This window comes from Eupeodes corollae, chromosome 3 (assembly GCF_945859685.1).
Source record: "Eupeodes corollae chromosome 3, idEupCoro1.1, whole genome shotgun sequence".
NCBI lineage: Eukaryota > Metazoa > Arthropoda > Insecta > Diptera > Syrphidae > Eupeodes > Eupeodes corollae.
The window spans coordinates 127,584,263-127,606,716 of record NC_079149.1 but is presented as its reverse complement, the minus strand read 5'-3'; the positions used below and the strand labels follow the sequence as shown (position 1 = coordinate 127,606,716).

General features: G+C 34.3%; 1 protein-coding gene across 2 annotated transcripts; it reads left to right on the top strand.

Annotated features, from left to right (window-relative positions):
• Positions 1-803: 803 nt before the first annotated feature.
• On the top strand, positions 804-22,343 carry LOC129950142 (voltage-dependent anion-selective channel). Of its 2 annotated transcripts, none has more exons than XM_056061979.1 (4): positions 804-963; positions 21,104-21,423; positions 21,488-21,715; positions 21,802-22,343. In XM_056061979.1, exons 2-4 carry the CDS (start codon positions 21,104-21,106, stop codon positions 22,100-22,102), a joined length of 849 nt encoding a protein of 282 aa, XP_055917954.1. In that variant the 5' UTR covers positions 804-963; the 3' UTR covers positions 22,103-22,343. The 2 variants fall into 2 exon arrangements, with proteins under 2 accessions (XP_055917954.1, XP_055917953.1); XM_056061978.1 differs by lacking the exon at positions 804-963 and adding an exon at positions 20,969-20,987.
• The last annotated feature ends 111 nt before the right edge of the window (positions 22,344-22,454 follow it).

Genomic DNA, 22,454 nt, shown 5'->3' with positions numbered 1-22,454 from the left:
AATAGCATCATTAACAAAACCTAAAAATGTTGTTAAAAACCTGAAACTACTGTGGATTTCTCCTTCTTGTACTCGTTAAAAGTATTCAATCATTCACAAATTCATAAAAACCTCTCGTATTTTCTTAAAATTGTGAAAACATTTCTTTCACACTCTTTTTAGAAATGCCAAAATAACTTTAGATTCTAAAACAGATTTATTTCTGCCTTAACCAGTTTTAGCTCATTCCACCTCTAATACTCGAGTATTTTTTTTTTATAATTATGTAAGTTAATCAGTATTTAAGTCGGAATAACTTTAAGCAGTCGATTATACGATTTAATAAACAAGGCTGTAGCACTTTACTGGGCCTACTTGTACCCCATAATGCATCATTCATTTCCTAGATTTAAATTTTTAGATTAAACGAGTAAATGTCGAAAAACATCTTAGACAAAAATACAGGTTCTATTGTATACATATAAATTAAAAATCGTTGTTGACAAAATCTAACTCTTACCGGAAATCGAATCATTAATTTAAAATATAACCGTCAAATATTTTAACCTATTGCATACCTTAAGGACTATCATCCACATGAAGTTAGCACCAATTACAATACAAAACATCAAAAGTCGATAATACAGTTTTCGTTACCTGCCATTTTTGTGCGTGCATCTCATTTCACCGTTCACACGAACACGTTGCTCCTATGCTCCAAAACGAGACACAACTACTTTAACTGCATTGAACTAATTTCACTCGCACCCGCATCCATCATACACCACCCAAACTCTACTCATCTCATTCTCTCGCTCACAATTTAATTCGAATCGAAGCAAAAGAGTGGATTTTTTCGCAAAAGTCCAGTGAAAGTCGTAATTGTGCTGTCGGTGTTTGCTCGAATAACAGTCTCGTGTTCCTCTTTGCTAAAAAGTTTTAATTCTTTTCCAATTCAAATAAAATAAAAAACTTATTACAAAAGTAAGTAAATTTTCATAACTCTGTTATTCTATTCGCTTCTCCTTCAATTAAAACTGCCTTTTAATTATTTATTCAACTAACTTAAAGAAAAAAGAGTGAATTTAAAAAAATGTGCAGAGACGAAAGAAAATTAAAAAAAAGTTCTTCTTTTCGTATGGAGAAAAATCAATTTTGTCATGTAATCAAATGATTCTCCTTCTCATTGAATTATAATCTCGGAATTATAGTTTCTTGTCGAATAAGTCCTTCCGTAATTAGCCGGCTTCCTACTTAAGATCGTGATAAGAATTTAAAGGAAAAAAATTATCATTTATCTCGAGAACTAAGTAACGTGTTACGTAACAGATTTGGTGCTCTCTATTCTGCTATCTGCTTCTGCCCTGCTGACTTCCACTGCCTTATTCTATTCTCCACTCGAATGTACCTGCCTCCATTTTTATGTATATAAAAAAAAAGTTACATTTCTGCTTAAACTTAAACTGCTGATGGATAATTTAAGGTGGGAGGGGGGTTTGGTTAGAGGGCAAGTAGTTCAAGCTCCACATGAGGTTTTCCCTTTTTCTTCGTCCACATGGAGACACTTCTAATGTGTTATGTTCTGGGGAATTAGAAATAATTCGACATAACAGTGGAATATGTAATTTTTTCTTGAATTCGCGTGATGACCATTGGGTGCCCATATCTTTGGTGAAATTCATTCTTCTTCGTGGAACTGTCAGTTGTGACGTCACCTAATCAATAAATAAAAAGGAGGTACATATATTGGGCTTTTGAAGGTTGTCGTTTTGTTGACTGTTTCGCTGCTACTAACCCTGGCCAAATTTACCTTGCAACGATTTTACATGATCGAAAAAATATGGTTACCCATTTTGTGATACTGATTCATAGCAGCTAAGTGCAGTGGGAGCTTTTCTTTTCTAAGTTTGCTTTTCAATGACAGCTCGCGCTGTCCGCTATATTGTTCTACATAATGAAATGATAATTCGGAAATGGAATATAGATATAGCTAACGAGGTTTGATATCTCATCGGTTCGGTCGGTAGTGTTCTTCTTCAAGTGCTGTATGTAGTACATTGGGGAAGTGCGCAGCTGATTCTCTCGACTATGATTCTGATTTTAAGTGTGGGCGGGGTAGTGGTAGTGGCAGGTGATTTTCTGTTTTCTGTACTTATGTAAGACCACTTTAAGCAAAAAAAACGAAGAAGATGAATGAAACGTGCCAACAACCAAAAACAAGGATTTCTTTTGTTTAGGGAAATATAACAAATTTTGGGTGACGAAATTTTGTTGAACATCCAAAAATTGTTTTATTTCTATTAAAAAAATTACCTGCCTTTTATTTTTGTTTTTTAACTGAACGATAGCGTGTCAAGTTAGCATAACAGAATTATTAACGATATCTAGGTACCTCCCAGGTACAGAAAATTTTATGCATGGCCTTTTTTTAGCCTAAGTAGGTATTTGTTAATATTATCGCCCCCACATTCCAGAGAATAAATTCACAAAAATGGAACAACTCCTAGGTAGGTACATATGTATATAGAATGGATTTCTTATTCATTCATCCTTGGTGCAATTGACGTTTCACAATAATAATTTGTATTTACTTCATTTTAAGTAGGAATGTACATACACATTGGAATGACGCAGATTGTACCCATAAAGTTATCCAACAAAGTTGTAAAATAGAAAAAAGAAATGTTTGGAGCATTTCTTTGATTGCAAGCTGAACATTTTGAGGAGAAATAAAAAAAGAAGTTTGATTGAATAACAATTCATGACCATAAAAATCGACTGCAATATTTATTTAGGTCGTACTCTTTGGACAAGACTTAAAATCAGGATTTTAGAGTGGTTTGCTGTTATAAACATTTTTATTCGTATCGGTTCAGCAAATAAGGCTTTGAACTTAAGTAGAATTGCATAAGCTAAAAATTAGGCAACAACTTAAAGAAATTGGAAAAATAAAACAACAGTACAATTATCAGTAGGTATGTATATATTTAAAAAAAACTCCATAATAGGTATCACTAAGAGGTGAATCATCAAAATCAAAACGGACTCGAATCTTTCAAGTACAACTGAATTTTGTTTTCATCGTGTTTTGTCGTATTTAAGGTGAAACTTATAAGATACATACTTAACATGGTTTAAAAAAAAAAAATACCGAATTTCAATGTTGGTATACTTAGATCTTTAAAAAAAAAAATAAGCTCAGAAGCCTTATAGTACAACAACGCTTCACTTTAATGAAAGGAAATTTTAATTCAAGCCTGGTATGTTGTTGGAATTTTTAGTGTTTTTTTTAGGTTGTTGGTTTAATAAATAATCGAAGTTTCTGATATCAAAATTTCCGCGTCCTGATTGTGGAATACGAAGCGAATCACTTTCAATACATCTCGTTTTCGAATCGCCTCGATTTGGTCAATAATCGAATTCGAATCAGGTCTTAAATTACACTTCCAGTCTGAAGATTTGCGAATTACAAAGAAATTGTTTTAAAACTCTCCTCCTTCTTTCCTTTGAGTAAGATATTGAATATTTGTTGAAAGTAAAATGTGCCTTTTGGTCCACCAAGTGCCCACAATACCAACATTTTTTGTATGGATAAAAGGGTGTAAACCATGGGGTTTATGTTGTCCATTGCGACAATAAGATCAAAAATCAATTGTAGTAGTTTGTCATTAAATGAAAATTTTTATCACTTTAAATGAAATGAATAGACCCGAAAATAAATGAACTTTTGAACCAATTGCCAATAATAGCAAATAACATCATGCTTAATAGTATACAAATTGGTAGTTTTTTAATTCGTTTTGTTGAATCAAATGAATAGAAATAGAAATTGCGTCTAGCAATATCTTTTTTTTTCAACTATAATTCGTATTGTTTTAATTAGTGTTAAGTTACAACAAAATGTAGACCCAAATACAACAGGTTTGTAATTTTTCGATCAACAAAAAGATAAAGTGGATCCATGTCATATATGGATCAAAACATATCCCGATGTTTCATTCACTTATTATAAATTATAAAATATATAAAAATGTTGTCTTTGTTTATTTAAATTTTAAAAGTGATTGTCTGAGTTTTTGATCGCTCATTTAAGCCAACTTCCATTATTTAAGACAAACGTTCTTTAGTGAACTCCATAGTACCTTGTTACTTTGAGCGTCACTTAACTGTTCCAGCTTTAAAAAGAAGCTTATTAATTTAAAAAAATTGAGGAGGACAAATCAAACCAACGTAGTCATCTTGCGACCATATGTACGCCTTTATCGGTTATTAATTCGTTAATATTAACCTTACAACTTTGTCGGTATACCAATTCCTAAATATAAACCTGGCGGAAATTCAGCGGAAATAATTTTCAATTCGCTTTTGATTTCGAAAACACGGCGAATTAATCAGTCTTGTTGTGAGTTTCGCCCGGAAAATTATTCACCCGAAATATTTTTGTTCTCCCGGAATTTAAAAAGCTATTGCGAGTTTCGCCGAATGGAATTTCACTTCGAATCAGAACTATCAGTTCGAACAATTGTCGTGTTCAACAAACTAAGTTCGCAATAAAATTCCTAATCTCTGATTAAAACAGAGAATGAAATCTCAACCTGTATTTCTTGTTGAACATAAAAACGCAATGAAATTTATATAGGTCCACCACTTCTTATAAACTGCGTACGACAAGACACTTTTAAAACCAACCCAACCAATGTATCCCCACTAAAAACCTATTTCCGCAAGTGGATATTCATAATTTCCCTGTTCGTTTTTTGGTATGTTAGTATTCGTTTCTAGAAAACGAACAACCCTAGTGACTCGAGGATTAATAAAAAGAAGTAATTTGTAGTTTACAATTCCCTGATCCGGCAACCGAGTTCTTTTTCACAAGTTTGTGATTCTTACCTTGAAAGACAATTAAAGCGTAACACACCCCCGATGCCACTATCTATGAGTGGCACTTGCATCCAAGAAACTAATCAACTGTCAGTACTTGTTATGTGTATCACATTTCACCTTTTATAGAATGATCATATATTTGATATTACCAAAAATGCTTCCAGGTGCTTGGGATTTCTCCGACGGTGCAAGGAATTTTTCACCCCTTCTGGCTGTAATTTACAAAGCCTTCATTCGTCCAAGGCTTGAATATAATTCACATATCTGGGCAGGTGCCCCTAAAACAAGTTTAAATCTCTTGGATAGAATTCAAAAAAGGGCTTCAAAATGATAGGAGACAGAACTATAATCGAAACATTTACATCGCTAGAACAGCGCCCCAATGATTCATGCCTTTCGTTGTTCTATCGATAATTTTTACAAACAATGTTCTGTCGAATTAGCCAGTTGCATTCCAACCCTTAAACGATTCAGCATTAATACTCGCACTTCCAGGAATGCTCATAATTAATATTAATAGTAATAGGTAAACAAAATATTTGAATGATAGAGAAATCAAAAAAGCGGATCCCCCGATTCCGCCCGTCTGTTTGTTCTGGCCCCTACAGCCGAAAACATGGGTCGATTGACTTCAAATTTGGAACGTAAGGTTTTGAACTGATCGTGCTAGGCGTTTTTTCCATATTTTCTTAAGACTAAAAATATCAGTAGCCCCCATACAACTTTTGTAGCGAAAATCGAAGATTCCTGTTTTCGAAATAAGTGTATAGATTTTTTTAATTTTGGTTAAAATTTATTTCTTAAATTGGCTTCTTTCAATATAAAAGAAAAAAAATATTTTTTGTATTGCTCCATCAGGGTATTCCCATAGAACCGCTATTTTCTCTTTAAGTTTCCTCAAAAACTAGTCAAACCAATTCATGTTTGTTTTGCATTGATCAAAAATGTAATTTTTTTATTTTTGATTTTCAATATTTTAAAATTCGATATCTCGAAAATGGGTAATTTTTAAACAAATTGAAATTTCAAACATATTTTAATAAGCTCCAAATAACTACATACCAAAAATATTTTTAAACTAAAATTGAAAAAAATATATCCAAACAAATTAATTTAAAAAAAAAACGGTCTAACGATTTCATTCAAATGAAATTTTTGAAAACAAATTTAAATCTTAAAATACAGGAAATATTTTAAACAGTCTCTTTGAATGAGCATGAGGATGGAAATGAGTTGTACGAACCAGTCGTGCATTTGTGTAATTTATATCTTTTTTTTAATTCCCAGTTTGATATCCAATTTTTGTTCTTTGTTCTTAAAATATAGATAATAAAAAAATTCTTTATTAATTCTTCTTTAAAATTTATAATAAAAGTTAAGTAATACCAGAATAATTTCATGTCTTAAAACCTTTGACATTGTATGTTAACTCACCTTTGTGTGGAAAAATAATTAGAAACAAACTTTTTTTACTTTTTTATTTACAAAAGGTAGAAAACCTTAATAAAACTAAATAAATATCAACAAATAACTAAAAACGATGGTCTTTTATATGCATTTTTATAAAAAGGTTATTAAAAATTAAAACTATAAAATAAAAAGCACTATATTCGAAAAAAACAAAATAAAAGTGTGGACAAATAATTACAAACATCAGTTCACTGAAAAATAAAATTACAAATAAAAGGTAAATAAATTAAATTTGTTACTTCAAAATACCTTTGTTCGATTGAAAAAATTAATATTTTGTGGGGTTACCCTTATTAGTAATTACAGCTGCACACCGCTTAGGTAAACTAGCTACCAAATCTTGACAGCGTTGAAGTGTGATATTCCGCCAAGTTTTGACTCCAAAATTTTCGGGCACCGGGGCGAAACGCATATCTGAACACTATGCTGGTTCATTTTTATTTTTATTTTCATTTAATGATTTTAAAAATAAAAATATTATTTTCATGATTTCAAATCATATTTATTAAAATCCCAAATTTCGCTTAACGTCAGCCAACAAGTTTTCGATCGGATTGAGATCACCGCTTTGTGCTAGCCAGCTTAAAACATTGATGCTTTCTTCCTCAAACCAAACGTTTAGTGATTAAAAGCATATGGGTTCATAACATTTTCCAATATGTTTATATACATATTATGCTGATCCATTCGGCCATTGATGCGCACAAAAGGACCAACGCCATGCCACGAAAAGGCTCCCCAAACCATCACATTTCCACCACCATGGTTGATCGTTTTGATGGTATACTTAGGATCGAGTTCTCTGTTAACTGGGCGTCTTACATATCTTTTACCATTAGATCCAAACATATTTGATTCCTTGGCAAATGCTAGTCAACGTTTTAATTTTTTTTGAAACGTGTGGCTTTTTCCGAGCAATGCAACCCCGCAAACCTGCTTCCAGCAATCGGTTCCTTATTTGTCTAGACATTACTCCTGCACTTAATTTGCATGACACAGCTGAATGAATTTCCTTGCTGGTAGCAAAAAGGTTGGCCTTGCAGTTGTTTTTGTTGAACGGTTTTCCTTTTGGAAGTTTGTATGCTGCCTATCTCCCTATAGACCTTAATTGCTCCATATACCATCTTTTTGGAGCAAAGCAAATCCTTGGCTCTATTATCCATGGTAGCTTTTTCCTTGCAGTAATTGTCGATAGTTATTTTCCTTAGCTCTAGTGTGCAGCTCTTGTTTTTACCCATTTTTTTAACTACATAGTAAGGGTAAGATATTTGAACGAAAACAAAAATGTAGCACCAAAATGATATAAGATGTTAATTCAATTAATGGTATAATATAATTTTAAATATTCAAAAAAATAGTTGTTCATCTGACTTTTATAACCAACAATAGAATATGTTAGGTTAAAGTGACTGTCCAAGATGTAAACGGACACACTTAGGCCAGTTTAATGGCCCATTGTGATACCACATGAATCTTGAGGCTTCCTCCTAAGCTCAATGGAATCAGTTTGAGTCCCTTACGAAACGTGAGAGGCTGATTATGCTGATATGATTTAGATCGTTAAAGAAGAATTATTCCCCTAGGTAATTTTTGCGTTTTCGAGCCAGAGCAGGGCATGTACAGAGAAGATGAAGAACTGTTTCCTCCTCTTTCTCGTCCATACAGCTGCTGCATAAGTCATTTGAGAATACGCCTAGTCTCGTGACAGTGTCCGGTTATGACACCTATTATCGAGCTTATATGCGATCTGCTTAGAGATTCGAAGCACCTTGGACGTTTTAAATCCAGTGTTGGCCAGATGTTTTTTGTGACCTGGTGATGTTGTTCCACCTGGGTGCCTGCCCTTCTCGCAGCTTCTTGCATTAGCAACAGTTTACAAATACGGATTGGTATGTCAGTATGTGCCAAACGTGGTAGGATGGGCTGTACTGTACCGTTTCTGTCGAATTCATCTGTCTTACAGTTACCTGGAATGTCTCATGGCCCGGCACCCAGCAAAGGTGAATATTAGCACAAGACTTCTTTCATCGCCAAAAGTAATAAAAACAATAGAATAAATCAGGTACATTTTTTTCTAGAACTGATGGATAATGGATTTTAGTAGTGAAATTCGCGATTTCACGAGAATTTAAAGCAAATTTCATAACGTAAAGTTTGTGCGATCTTAAAATTTATGAATATTTCATTCGGAGTATTTACCTTTTTTTATCGATCGAAAAAATTCCCTTCGTTTGCGTGTAGTTTTCATTGAAAAGAAGATACTATTTTTCATGCTAGAAAAAGTTATAAAATCATATATTTAAGCAACAATATTCAAAGTGAACAAAGCTCATTTTATTTATTTTACAATCTGCTAAAAATATAACCTAATTTGTTAGCTTTTAAAGAGCCATTTGTAAACAACTAAATCAAAAATACTTAAATAAAGAATAAACACAAAACTATCATCAACAAAATGAATTGTAAATAAATTTATAAATTAATCTTGGCAATAGTGACTGGCGAATAAAATTCTTTAAATATCTCATGTATGTAATTTGCATTTTATTGTTATAAAATAAATTTATAACACAAAATATGTACCTTAAAATTGGATACATAGTTTTTACTCAGTAATTAAAAAAAATATTGTTTCCAAAAGTATTATTTTAGAGAATCTACTAGAAGCATAAAATAAACCCATACCCAGACTTTTTGAGCGTGACTAAAAAAGAACGCCACATATTCAACGTCACTAAACTACACTACACCGAAATGTAATTAATTATATTTATAAACTTACTTGCAGCCGTTCTACGACGACGCGTGAGGCTACTTGAGGGAAATGATCAAAACACATTTATGTAGTTTTTTTTTCTTTCTAACCGATCACTTCGCCGCATGGGTGCTCCTACTGTCTTACGTTTTATAATTCACATGAGGTGTCTATAGAAAAAGGGGAAATTTTATAATTCTGTCTGCGTTTCTGTCGATGCACTTTTGTTGTTCTTTTTGTAACGTAGATCGTCGTTGATCCGCTTTTTTTTCATAGAGATATAGATATAAAAAACATATGTAGAAAGATATGTACTTTGATCAGCGGCCGATAGTTGTTGTCTGGTCAATGACCCATTGAGACTTAGACATGTTTATTTGTTTTGCTTAGGCCTTGACCATCATTGAGATGACATTGAATGTTTTCTATGACAGTGAGATTTTGATTTCGATTTCATTTTCTCTCTAACAAACATAAAATTGGCATCAGATTGTGATTAAAACGATTTTCAGTTTATTTTCGATTCGATAACAAAAATGTTTGGTATTTTATGATGCAGTATATTCGTTTGTTTGTTTAGTTATTGAACCAAAGGCGCACACTTTTTGTTATTAGATAAGATTGTGTTTATTGATCGATTAAATTGGCTATGACGATGAGCTATTGAATAGATGTACCTTCTACCATTTACACTCTCCTGTTATCGAGAATAATGTTTAAATAAAAGATTCTACACACTTACTGTTGTGATAACAACAACAACAACGAAGATGACACCACCCGCAAACAGCAGTGTGTAAACGCGTTGTCGTCGTCGTCGCGACGCAACGCCATGCACTTTTAAAAACAACATGATCTTATTTCATTCATTCATTTTTTTGTCAGTATTAATTTATTTAAAATAGTTCAGTAAGCATTTATTTTGTATAAAAGTAGGAAATTCACAATAATAAAGTTCACTTGCTATTAAAACGGCAAACTACCAGTTCGTGATTTTTACTTCCCCCCACCAGTGGTAAGGAGTTCAACTAACGAATTGTCGAAATTTACATTGGTCCTTCGAGCCGGATCAATGTAAATTTCGACAATTCGTTAGTTGAACTCCTTACCACTGGTGGGGGGAAGTAAAAATCACGAACTGGTAGTTTGCCGTTTTAATAGCAAGTGAACTTTATTATTGTGAATTTCCTACTTTTATACAAAATAAATGCTTACTGAACTATTTTAAATAAATTAATACTGACAAAAAAATGAATGAATGAAATAAGATCATGTTGTTTTTAAAAGTGCATGGCGTTGCGTCGCGACGACGACGACAACGCGTTTACACACTGCTGTTTGCGGGTGGTGTCATCTTCGTTGTTGTTGTTGTTATCACAACATGCTGGGCCCCTCAGACTGGAGACACAGAGAAATCGATATCTTCAAAGACAGCATCAGCTATTGGTGGTTCCTTGAATACTGTTTCAGTTCTTTTTGTTTGCTTAGATAATTGAGGTCTTCTTCGAACTATGATAACCACAGTTATGAGGCAGATTATAACCAGAAACCCAGTAGATCCAAATAGTGAGTACTGATGAATTCGGTGGGTCCTGATTTCTTTCAAGATATTTTCTTGACTTCTTTGAAGCTCTATTGCCTGCTCCAAGCTTGATATTTCCAAAGAAATATTTGACTGCTGTAAGATCGGTTGTTGTTGCTCTGTTTTAAAAATAAGCGAACTTAACTGCTCAGAGAGGTTGAATGATGGCAACACTGAGGATTTCAATCTGCTTGTCATCATTTGTCTTCCAATAATTGTTGTAGTCTGGTCATGTATCAAGCAATTTGATGGCAACTTCATTATTCCACAACCTTTCAGTGACGGTGCGTCAATAAGACGTTTTAGACAGTGTCTACCCTTCAGATTTGAAACAATACTTTATTCTCTACAGTACCTAAATACATAACTTTAAAAATGATATGCATGGAAAAAAAAAACAAAAATGTGTAGGTACCTAATAATATACTAATTCCTATTTTGATTTCATTAAGAATAATATTTCCTATCCCATAGTACCTACTTCTTGTCATTTTTTGTCTAACCCATTTATATGTGTATCTACAATCTACATTCACACCTATTTCTATACTTTTATTTATATCACTACCTCACATATACCAACATCATGCTATGCTATGATGGATAGCTTGGCTCTACATATATGACTGACTTCTTAACGAACCTCCCGAACGAACACCGAATACCGAAAGTACGAATGGCACGACACGAGTTAAGACGAAGACAGTGTCTTTGTTTCCCTTTAAAGTTATATGAAGGGAAAAAGGTTAGCTTATCATTCCCAAAAACTGATTTTGTATGGAAGCTAGTAGACATAAGTGAATCTGTCTAATCGCTTGTTTGTTTTGAACGTACATTTTTAATTCGAATTTTTCATGAAGAGAACGAGTGTCAGTCAGGAGGAGCAGCACAGTGAATGTGATCAACGCAGCACGCAGCGGCAGCAGGCAAGTGTTACCACTTCTCAAAAAAAAGTGGAAGTAGATTTTAGGAAAAAAGTGAAGTAGATTGAGAAAAATGGAAGTAGATTTCAAAAATTAACTTTTTCTTAATTATTCTACATATTTTTAAATTATATTATTTCAATAAAAAATAGAAAAAAAAATTAATTATTTAAGGCTTCATATCATATACTTCAAGATGTTAATGTAACATATCTTAAATTAAATCTTGCTTGTTAGCAACGAAAAAGCAAAGATTGGGATAGTGTTGGTAATATCAGATGACTTTAGGATGTTTTTATTGCAAAGGACGAGTTCTTTAAGAAATAGTTATTGGAATCGTAATACAATTTTAGTACATCAACAAACCCTTTATCTTTGTTTTTAGACAACTTGAAAATATCTTTTGATATTGAAAACAAACAATCAAATCCAAAATAAGACTAGGGAATAACTTAAAACTGTAACAAACAAAAAAACAATAAAATGCACGACTGGTTCGCATGAACTCGCTCATGTATTCAAAAATGTCTGTCTAAAACTATTTCCTGTATTAAATTAAAATGTACCTGCAAAAAAATTTGTTTTCAAAAAAGTAAATGCCATTTGATTTCTCAAGAAAAAATACAATTTTTTTAAACTTGCGTTTGAAAATAGTTATTGAATTTTAGTTTAAAAATATTTTTGGAATATAATTTTGAACTTATTATTAAACGACTGGCATTTCAATTTTGTAAAAAATGATAACCCATTTTCAAGAAATCAAATTTCGAAAAAAATAATATTTGTTTTTAAGTTAAAAATAAAAACCAATGATATTTTTGGCAGAAAAAAAGTTTAGTTCTTGAGAAAATTTAAAAGCAAAATAACGGTTTTAGCTGGGATGGGATAGCCTTTATATATTTTTATATTGAAAGAAGCTAAACTAAGAACACAAATTTTAGCAAGAATTTAAAAAAATGGATTTTTCAGGAAATGATGATTTTTTTGAGTATTTCTCAAATGATACAAATGTAAAGTTTTCAATGCTACCTATAGAAGATAAGATAACTATTAATTCATTATTACAATGCGAAATAATAAATCAAAATTTGTGTCTACCCAGTCAAATGGACTGCCGCACGTCACTGCAACCTTTTAAGATAGTTGGTACTGAATCGAAGTCGCAATTGATGTTAACTGTTGTAGACTTTGGGACACTATAAATCCAAGTGTTCTGTTGATGCATCTCAATCCAGTAGGTCTTTAGTGGGATATCTTTTACCAGACATGAATCTATTGGTTGTCGGTCGTTTTGAATTATTTTCATTTCACATGAACTGTCTGAATATCCACTTGTGTATAGCAGGTGTTGGAGAGTACACCAGTAAGTTTCAAATGGCCTTTCCTTGCAACGCGAAAATTCGTCTTTGTTAATTGGATAGTAGTGGTTTCGTTGTAAATTAACCAGCAAATAGTCTGATGATGGAACGATGCAAGTGAAATTTCCATTGTTAAAAGTTGGGACTGCGAGCACCTTATATAACTTAAATTCTTCGTTGTATAGCAAAGGTAGTGTAATTTCCATTATAATATTGCTACCAGTCACCCTTCCTCTCAAACTTAAGGTTTTATATAGTTGTAGGATTGATTCGTGATGCCTCTCTCCAGGAATCATCAATGTCCGGGGGATATTTTCATGAATTTTTGTTAGTTCGTTTTTAAATTGTTGCACTGTAAGGATAAGTGGATGAATCTGGTCCTTCGAGCCGGACCAGAACATCAGCAAAAGGAGTAAAGTACTCTCCTTAAATCCACTTTTAAACCATGTTGTGATAACAACAACAACAACGAAGATGACACCACCCGCAAACAGCAGTGTGTAAACGCGTTGTCGTCGTCGTCGCGACGCAACGCCATGCACTTTTAAAAACAACATGATCTTATTTCATTCATTCATTTTTTTGTCAGTATTAATTTATTTAAAATAGTTCAGTAAGCATTTATTTTGTATAAAAGTAGGAAATTCACAATAATAAAGTTCACTTGCTATTAAAACGGCAAACTACCAGTTCGTGATTTTTACTTCCCCCCACCAGTGGTAAGGAGTTCAACTAACGAATTGTCGAAATTTACATTGGTCCTTCGAGAAGAAGAAACAGTGAAGCGTTACCAAGGCTTTTGACATTGGTATATATTTTAAATAACAAATCTAAAAAAAACGTTATCTAAATCAAGAAAAATTACCTACAAATTACGAACAAATTACAAGTGAAGCTATTATACGATTATAAAACTACGCAACGAATAAATTAAATAAATAAAAACGATACATACAACAAAAAAAAGTGCTATAATCATGTTGGACGAAACTGAAGTTTTCATTATTGTAGCCAAGCAAAAAACCTTGGCTGAAGATATCGAAACATTGAACAGAAATGTTGGTAAGGACAGTGCGTCAAGGAAAACCCTCAGATACAAAGAAGAAAGACTCCAACGTCTAAGTGCTCTATGGTCTGAGTTTGACTCAAACCATCAAAAAATAGTGTCTACAGTAAAAAAGGACACTCCTTACATGCAAAGGGATACATATAACCGAGTGAAATCGGTGTACGAAGAACTAAGAAAAAAATTAGATGCAATTATCCCAGAACTGGAAAAAAGGAATGAAAGTGAAGGAAAACCCAAAGACAGTGCAGATGTTCTTCAGATGCAAAAGTTGAAAAAACTAAGGCTTAAAGTCACCGCCATAGTTGAGAACTTGGAAGAATTTGAGCAAACTTTCGATGACTACTCCAAGGAAATATATGAGTACCAACAAAAAATGTTACTTGAACAACTTCGAAACATAACCGATCTGCATGAAGACTTTATTGCAAATGCATCGGAGGAAGATCTGAAGGTACCGTATGTGGCAAACAACGAGTATAAGGGTGTAAAACAGGACATTAATAGGTTCCTTCACCAAATGGCATCCAATTTAGTCAATGGCAACAATAGTAACAAGCCAAAAGAAGCGAAACCCGAATCAATGCTTCCGAGGCTGAAGATTCCGACCTTCAAAGGAAATTTCTTAGAATGGCAACCGTTTTATGATCTTTTCTCCACAATCATACACAATAGAAGTAGCCTCAACACATCAGAAAAAATGGAATATCTGAAGACACATTTAGAGGGAGAGCCGCTCCATTTAATCAAACATCTTACATATTCAAGTGAAAACTACAATAGTGCGTGGGAAATCTTAAAAAACCGTTACAATAACGAAAGAAAGATTGTATCTATTCATCTAGAAAAGATGTTTAAGGCTGGACAGCCCAGTAACATTCCATCAGCAACGTCGATCAAAAACATTTTTGATGCCATCAAAGAAGGACTGGCAGCACTCAAAAACATGGGTTTCGATACCACATCATGGGACCCAATTATAGTACACATGACGACTAAAATGCTTGATACCGAAAGCAGAAACCTGTTTGAACAAGGGCTAGCAGAACCAAACAAAATGCCAATTTTGAAGACACTTTTGGATTTTCTAGAAAGGCGTTACCAAGCCCTTGATGTCCTTGCTCCCACAAAGAAGCAAAACAAATCTTTTGATGAACCGAAACATACACTTCGCAACTTTCACATCGAAACGAAAAACCTCCAATGCCCCATTTGCAAAGGCGAACATGTTATATACACATGTCAAAAATTCTTAAATGCGACACCAAAAGAAAGATGGCAGCTTTCCAAACAAGCTAAGCTCTGCTTGAACTGCTTACGACATGACAAGCAATTACAATGCTTTAGCAAAAGGAATTGCCATCATTGCAACAAAAAGCATCATTCATTTCTACATATGGATTGGGCTGAGCGATTCCCCCAAAACAAACAAACAGACTCAGCTCAAGTAGACGTGATAAAAACAACCAGACAAGTTAACCACAGTGAGCAGGACCAAAATGTAATAATTGCAACAGCCATATTACAAATAAACAATGAAGACGGACTTGGCCGCAGTATAACAATACGTGCACTGATTGACCCTGGATCACAGGCGTCATTGATAACTGAATCCATAGCACAAACACTTAAACTAAAAAGACAAAATGTTTCTGTTGAAGTAAGTGGCTTGGGTGCAACAAATGCAGGAACCGCAAAAAACAAGGTCAATGTCAAAATAAGGCCTCACTTTACCTCAGAATTTAGTCTCGGATTAGAAGCTCTTGTACTTCCCAAACTTACAAGACAACTTCCTTCCAAGACTACAAGTTGCCTTAAAATTGGAAATTTAGATCAGTTAAAACTCGCTGATCCTACCTTTAATGTTCCTGGACCGATTGACATGATAATTGGTGCTGATGCATATGGTGACATAATTCTTGACGGAATAAAACGAGATGATTCAAATTCACTGATAGCACAGAAATCACAGCTAGGTTGGTTAATATCTGGGCGAACTTCAAATGAAGAAACTAACAAATATAGTATCACTGGACTAGTAACACAGATTTCAGTCGATGTACTTGAAAAATTTTGGGAGCTAGAAGAAGTTTCCCAACCAAAAATTCAGAAAAATAAAGACAAACAATGTGAACAATTTTACGAGGAAACACATTATCGAAAACCAAATGGGAGATACGTTGTCAAAATCCCATTCAACCAAGAAACAATGCAAACTATGCAACTAGGCGAATCCAAAAATCGAGCAATAGCGAGATTCCGTCAATTAAAAACTCAATTGAACAACAACCAGAATCTTAAACTTGAATATACACAAGTAATAAATGAGTTTCTAGAGTTGGGGCACATGATAGAAGTTGACTATAACAATCCGAACCGAGAGAATATTTTCTACATGCCTCATCATGCCGTCATTAAACCTACAAGTACAACAACAAAACTAAGAGTTGTATTTGATGGGTCGGCAAAATTGACCACAGGAGTGAGCATAAACCAACTAATGTTAGTTGGCCCAAAAATACAAGAGGCAACAGACACAACTTGCTGGAGGCATGTACGATCATCCGACAATCCAGCAGATTTTGGTTCAAGAGGCTGTTTCCCAGAACAAATGTCCAGCAATCAGATATGGTGGTTTGGACCTGATTGGCTGCAATTCGATTCAGATCATTGGCCCTCACAAGAACAACAAACGAATGCAGTGATTGATATTCCTGAAACAAGAAAAGTCCTAACAATTGCAGCAGAAGAAACTAGTGACATCACCAAAAGATTCTCTAACTACTATAAGTTAATAAGAGTAGCTGCTTATTGTAGGCGATATAAGAACAACTGCAGAAGCAAGAAACTAAACAATCCAATTAAAACTGGTGTTTTAACAGTTCAAGAGTTGAACATCGCGACAAAAGGAATTATACGATATATTCAAGAAAAGGTATATTCCGAAGAACTAAAATGCCTACGAAGTGGAAAGAACATCAGCAAAAGGAGTAAAGTACTCTCCTTAAATCCACTTTTAAACGAAGACAATATCCTTGTTGTTGGCGGCCGAATACAAAATTTGGAGCTTAATAACACAGAAAAACATCCAATCATCCTGCCTCACGAAGAGTGGTTTACAAAACTGCTAATTGAAGATGTCCATGAACGAACGTTGCACGGTGGTATCAGACTTACACTTGCGAAACTAAGGCAGCGCTATTGGGTCATTCAAGCTAAAAGATGTATTCGACAAGTCATACATAAGTGTATGAAATGCTTCCGTTTTAAAGCACAGCCAAAAACTCAACAAATGGGACTACTTCCAGCAGCTAGGGTAACACCATCAAGACCGTTTACACACACAGGTGTTGATTATGCTGGACCAATTCAAATATTAATCTCCAAGGGGCGAGGAAACCGATCGACCAAGGGTTACATCGCCATATTTGTTTGCTTCGCTACCAAAGCTATCCATATTGAACTTGTGAGTGACCTTACCACAGCAGCATTCATGGCTGCATTGAAACGATTTACTTCAAGAAGAGGTCTTTGCTCGCATTTCTATAGTGACAATGGTACCACATTTGTTGGGGCCAACAAGGAAATCCAAAAACAAATGCAAACAATCATCAAGCGTCATGAAGAAGATGCATCATCAAAACTTGTGAAAGACGAAATCGAATGGCATTTTATACCACCCGCATCACTGCACTTTGGAGTACTGTGGGAATCAAGTGTCAAGTCGACAAAATATCATCTAAAAAGAGTTATCGGTGAAACAATGCTTACGTTTGAAGAACTGTCAACCCTGCTGACACAAATAGAAGGTTGTTTAAACTCTCGACCACTTACGGCAATCGAAAACGATGTTGATGACACCACTATTCTGACTCCTGGACACTTTTTGATAGGAGCTGCTCTTAATGCAGTACCCGAACCAATTATAGACGAAAAGAAAACATTTCGATCTCGATGGCAGTTGATACAAAAAATTACTCAAGATTTTTGGAAGATCTGGTCATCCGAATACCTTTCGCAGCTGCAACAACTTCCCAAATGGAAACAAAAAGAAGAAAACATCAAAGTTGATGACATTGTGCTCATCAAAGAAGACTGGCTACCACCAACAACCTGGATGATGGGAAAAATAGCAGAAGTTCACCCCGGCACCGACAAATGTGTTCGAACAGCTACAGTGTTTAGTAAAAATAAACTCTTTAAACGGCCCATCACTAAACTGTGTCGATTGCCCATAGAAAATGAACAACTAGAAACACAAGTCCGACAAGTCAACTTATCAACGAATATAGCTCAGCCATTCTTTTGGCTATTCATACTATTCGGAGTGCTGAGCTTGGCTACTTCCTTCGCCACAACCCGTCAACATGAGGTCGAAATCACACCATTTGAAAGCCAGCCAGGAATTTATTTCGAAGATGTGGGACAAGCCAATTTAATTTCTAGTTCTTGGAAAATGATTGTGTTTTTCAACATGAGTAATTATTGGAACGAGTACGAAACGTTCACAAAATTAATTAACTCAATGGAATTATTTTGTGGATCAACACACCTGGTTGAAGTCAAATCAACATTATGTGACAAAACGTTGATTCAATTCAAACATCAACTTCAACAAATCAAACTCAACAACGAAATCCTTCTTCATGCTAATGAGGACTCGGCAAGAAGACAAAAACGGTCACCATTTGATATTATTGGAACGGTGACCAACGAACTTTTTGGAATACTTGATCAAAGATTCGCTGACAAGTATGAGGAGACAATTGCAACGATAAACGAAAATGAAAAACAGATAATAGACCTAATGAAAAATCAAACGACGATTATTGAGTCAACTGTTAACATTTTTAAGAAGGAGCAATTAGAAAACCAGAAAGAAATCCAGCTATTAAGTACAATTGTTTCTAAACTTTCAAACGAAACAAAAAGGTACGAAAACCTGAAAATGTTTTCCTCAGCAGCTCTAAATGCCATCCTTATAATGATAAATTATAAGTCGACTCAAAACATATTACTCGAGATGTTGCTCTCAACACATACTGGAAGGATTCATCCACTTATCCTTACAGTGCAACAATTTAAAAACGAACTAACAAAAATTCATGAAAATATCCCCCGGACATTGATGATTCCTGGAGAGAGGCATCACGAATCAATCCTACAACTATATAAAACCTTAAGTTTGAGAGGAAGGGTGACTGGTAGCAATATTATAATGGAAATTACACTACCTTTGCTATACAACGAAGAATTTAAGTTATATAAGGTGCTCGCAGTCCCAACTTTTAACAATGGAAATTTCACTTGCATCGTTCCATCATCAGACTATTTGCTGGTTAATTTACAACGAAACCACTACTATCCAATTAACAAAGACGAATTTTCGCGTTGCAAGGAAAGGCCATTTGAAACTTACTGGTGTACTCTCCAACACCTGCTATACACAAGTGGATATTCAGACAGTTCATGTGAAATGAAAATAATTCAAAACGACCGACAACCAATAGATTCATGTCTGGTAAAAGATATCCCACTAAAGACCTACTGGATTGAGATGCATCAACAGAACACTTGGATTTATAGTGTCCCAAAGTCTACAACAGTTAACATCAATTGCGACTTCGATTCAGTACCAACTATCTTAAAAGGTTGTGGAATAATGAAGTTGCCATCAAATTGCTTGATACATGACCAGACTACAACAATTATTGGAAGACAAATGATGACAAGCAGATTGAAATCCTCAGTGTTGCCATCATTCAACCTCTCTGAGCAGTTAAGTTCGCTTATTTTTAAAACAGAGCAACAACAACCGATCTTACAGCAGTCAAATATTTCTTTGGAAATATCAAGCTTGGAGCAGGCAATAGAGCTTCAAAGAAGTCAAGAAAATATCTTGAAAGAAATCAGGACCCACCGAATTCATCAGTACTCACTATTTGGATCTACTGGGTTTCTGGTTATAATCTGCCTCATAACTGTGGTTATCATAGTTCGAAGAAGACCTCAATTATCTAAGCAAACAAAAAGAACTGAAACAGTATTCAAGGAACCACCAATAGCTGATGCTGTCTTTGAAGATATCGATTTCTCTGTGTCTCCAGTCTGAGGGGCCCAGCATGTTGTGATAACAACAACAACAACGAAGATGACACCACCCGCAAACAGCAGTGTGTAAACGCGTTGTCGTCGTCGTCGCGACGCAACGCCATGCACTTTTAAAAACAACATGATCTTATTTCATTCATTCATTTTTTTGTCAGTATTAATTTATTTAAAATAGTTCAGTAAGCATTTATTTTGTATAAAAGTAGGAAATTCACAATAATAAAGTTCACTTGCTATTAAAACGGCAAACTACCAGTTCGTGATTTTTACTTCCCCCCACCAGTGGTAAGGAGTTCAACTAACGAATTGTCGAAATTTACACTTACCTATTAATTTGGATGCTAATCAGCTAATTAGGGCGACGCTTAGTTTGTTAATTTTGCCTTTGTTTTCTATTCTCTTCTCCTAACATATTACACGCTTTTTTAATTATTATTTTAAATGTTTAAGACTTTTAAACTGTTATTGTTTTCTCTCTTAATCTATTTAACTCACACAAAAACCAAATCCAAAGCACATTGCAAACCAAAAGTCAGAAATCAGAAATGGTCACTTTGTATAAAATAATATGGCATCACATATCGCCTGACCCAGACCCAAACTATGAGCTCAAAGAGGAGGAACGTCGAGCCAAAGCACTGGTTCGTGTTTTCGTATTAAGTGTCCTTTTAAATTTTGCTCAAAAAATTCTTCTATTTTTGTTTATACAAATTTTATTTCAAATATATATTTTCGTGTTTTTTTTTCATCTTTTGTAATTTTATTCCAAAAAGCTTGTTTTAGCTTTTTTAAACTAGTCAAGAACTTTTAGTAGGTGTTTTTATCCATTCAGCTCATTTAAGATTTTATCCAGCACATGGTTAGTTTTTTTTTCGCAATCTTCTTTTGTTTTCCAATCACTCCAAAATTGTATAAATATAGAGATTTTTGGATGCAAAAATGTTTATAAAACATTTATTTTATTGTTTCTTTTAGATGGCTCCACCATCATACTCAGATCTTGGCAAACAAGCCCGTGATGTTTTCGGCAAGGGTTATCACTTTGGTTTGTGGAAATTGGATTGCAAGACCAAGACCTCATCTGGTATTGAATTCAACACATCCGGTCATTCAAATCAAGATTCTGGAAAAGTTTTCGGTTCATTGGAAACCAAATACAAAATCAGTGATTATGGTTTAACATTGACCGAAAAATGGAACACAGACAACACCTTGTTCACCGAGGTTGCTATGCAAGATCAGGGTGCAAAGGGATTAAAGATCTCATTCGAAGGTACCTTTGCCCCACAATCTGGGTAAGACCAAATCATTAAATTCTCAAAAATATATAAATCTCATGTGTTTTTTTATTCAATTTAGCAACAAGAACGGCAAATTCAAGGTCGCCTATGGCCAAGAAAACGTCAAGGTTGATTCTGATGTCAACGTTGACTTGGCTGGTCCATTGGTCAATGCTGCTGCTGTATTCGGCTACCAGGGATGGTTAGCTGGTTACCAAACCGCCTTCGATACCCAAAAATCAAAGATCACCACCAACAACTTTGCCTTGGGCTACACCACCAACGATTTTGTCCTCCACACATCTGTGTAAGTATTTTTTAACAAAAAAAGCTTTAATTTTATTATAAATTAACTCCATTTTAACTCTTGTTTTTTTCTTTTTTTGTTTATAGGAACGATGGCCAAGAATTCAATGGTTCAGTGTTCCAGAAGTGCTCTGACAAATTGGATTGTGGTGTACAATTGTCCTGGACATCAGGATCAAACGCCACCAAATTCGGTCTCGGTGCTAAATACCAATTGGACAAGGATGCCGCCGTCCGCGCCAAGGTTAACAACAATAGCCAAGTTGGTCTCGGTTATCAACAAAAACTCCGTGATGGCATCACTCTTACCCTTTCCACTTTGATCGATGGCAAGAACTTCAATGCTGGCGGTCATAAAATCGGTGTTGCTCTAGAATTGGAAGCTTAAAAAAGCTCACAAAAAGCAGTAGTAAAAAAATAAACAGAAAAACAAACAAAATTAATGATAAACAAAAAACTATAATGTTAAAAACACTAATAAAAAACAGAAAAGACAGAAAAATCAGTATAAAGAGAGAATTTAAATTGTGAGATGCGGGAGGGGTTAATTAAAAAAAAATAATACCCAAACCTGGAACAGAGAGAAGGGAACTTTTTTGTTTGTTAAGACCTAAAGAAAAAAATTTAAAAATTTAAATAAAAACAAAAAACGAACTGCCTAAGATACTAAAAGCCCCAAAAATTATGTTTTTTATTTCTTTCTTAAAAATAAGTTTTTCATCTTTATCTGGGAACATTGG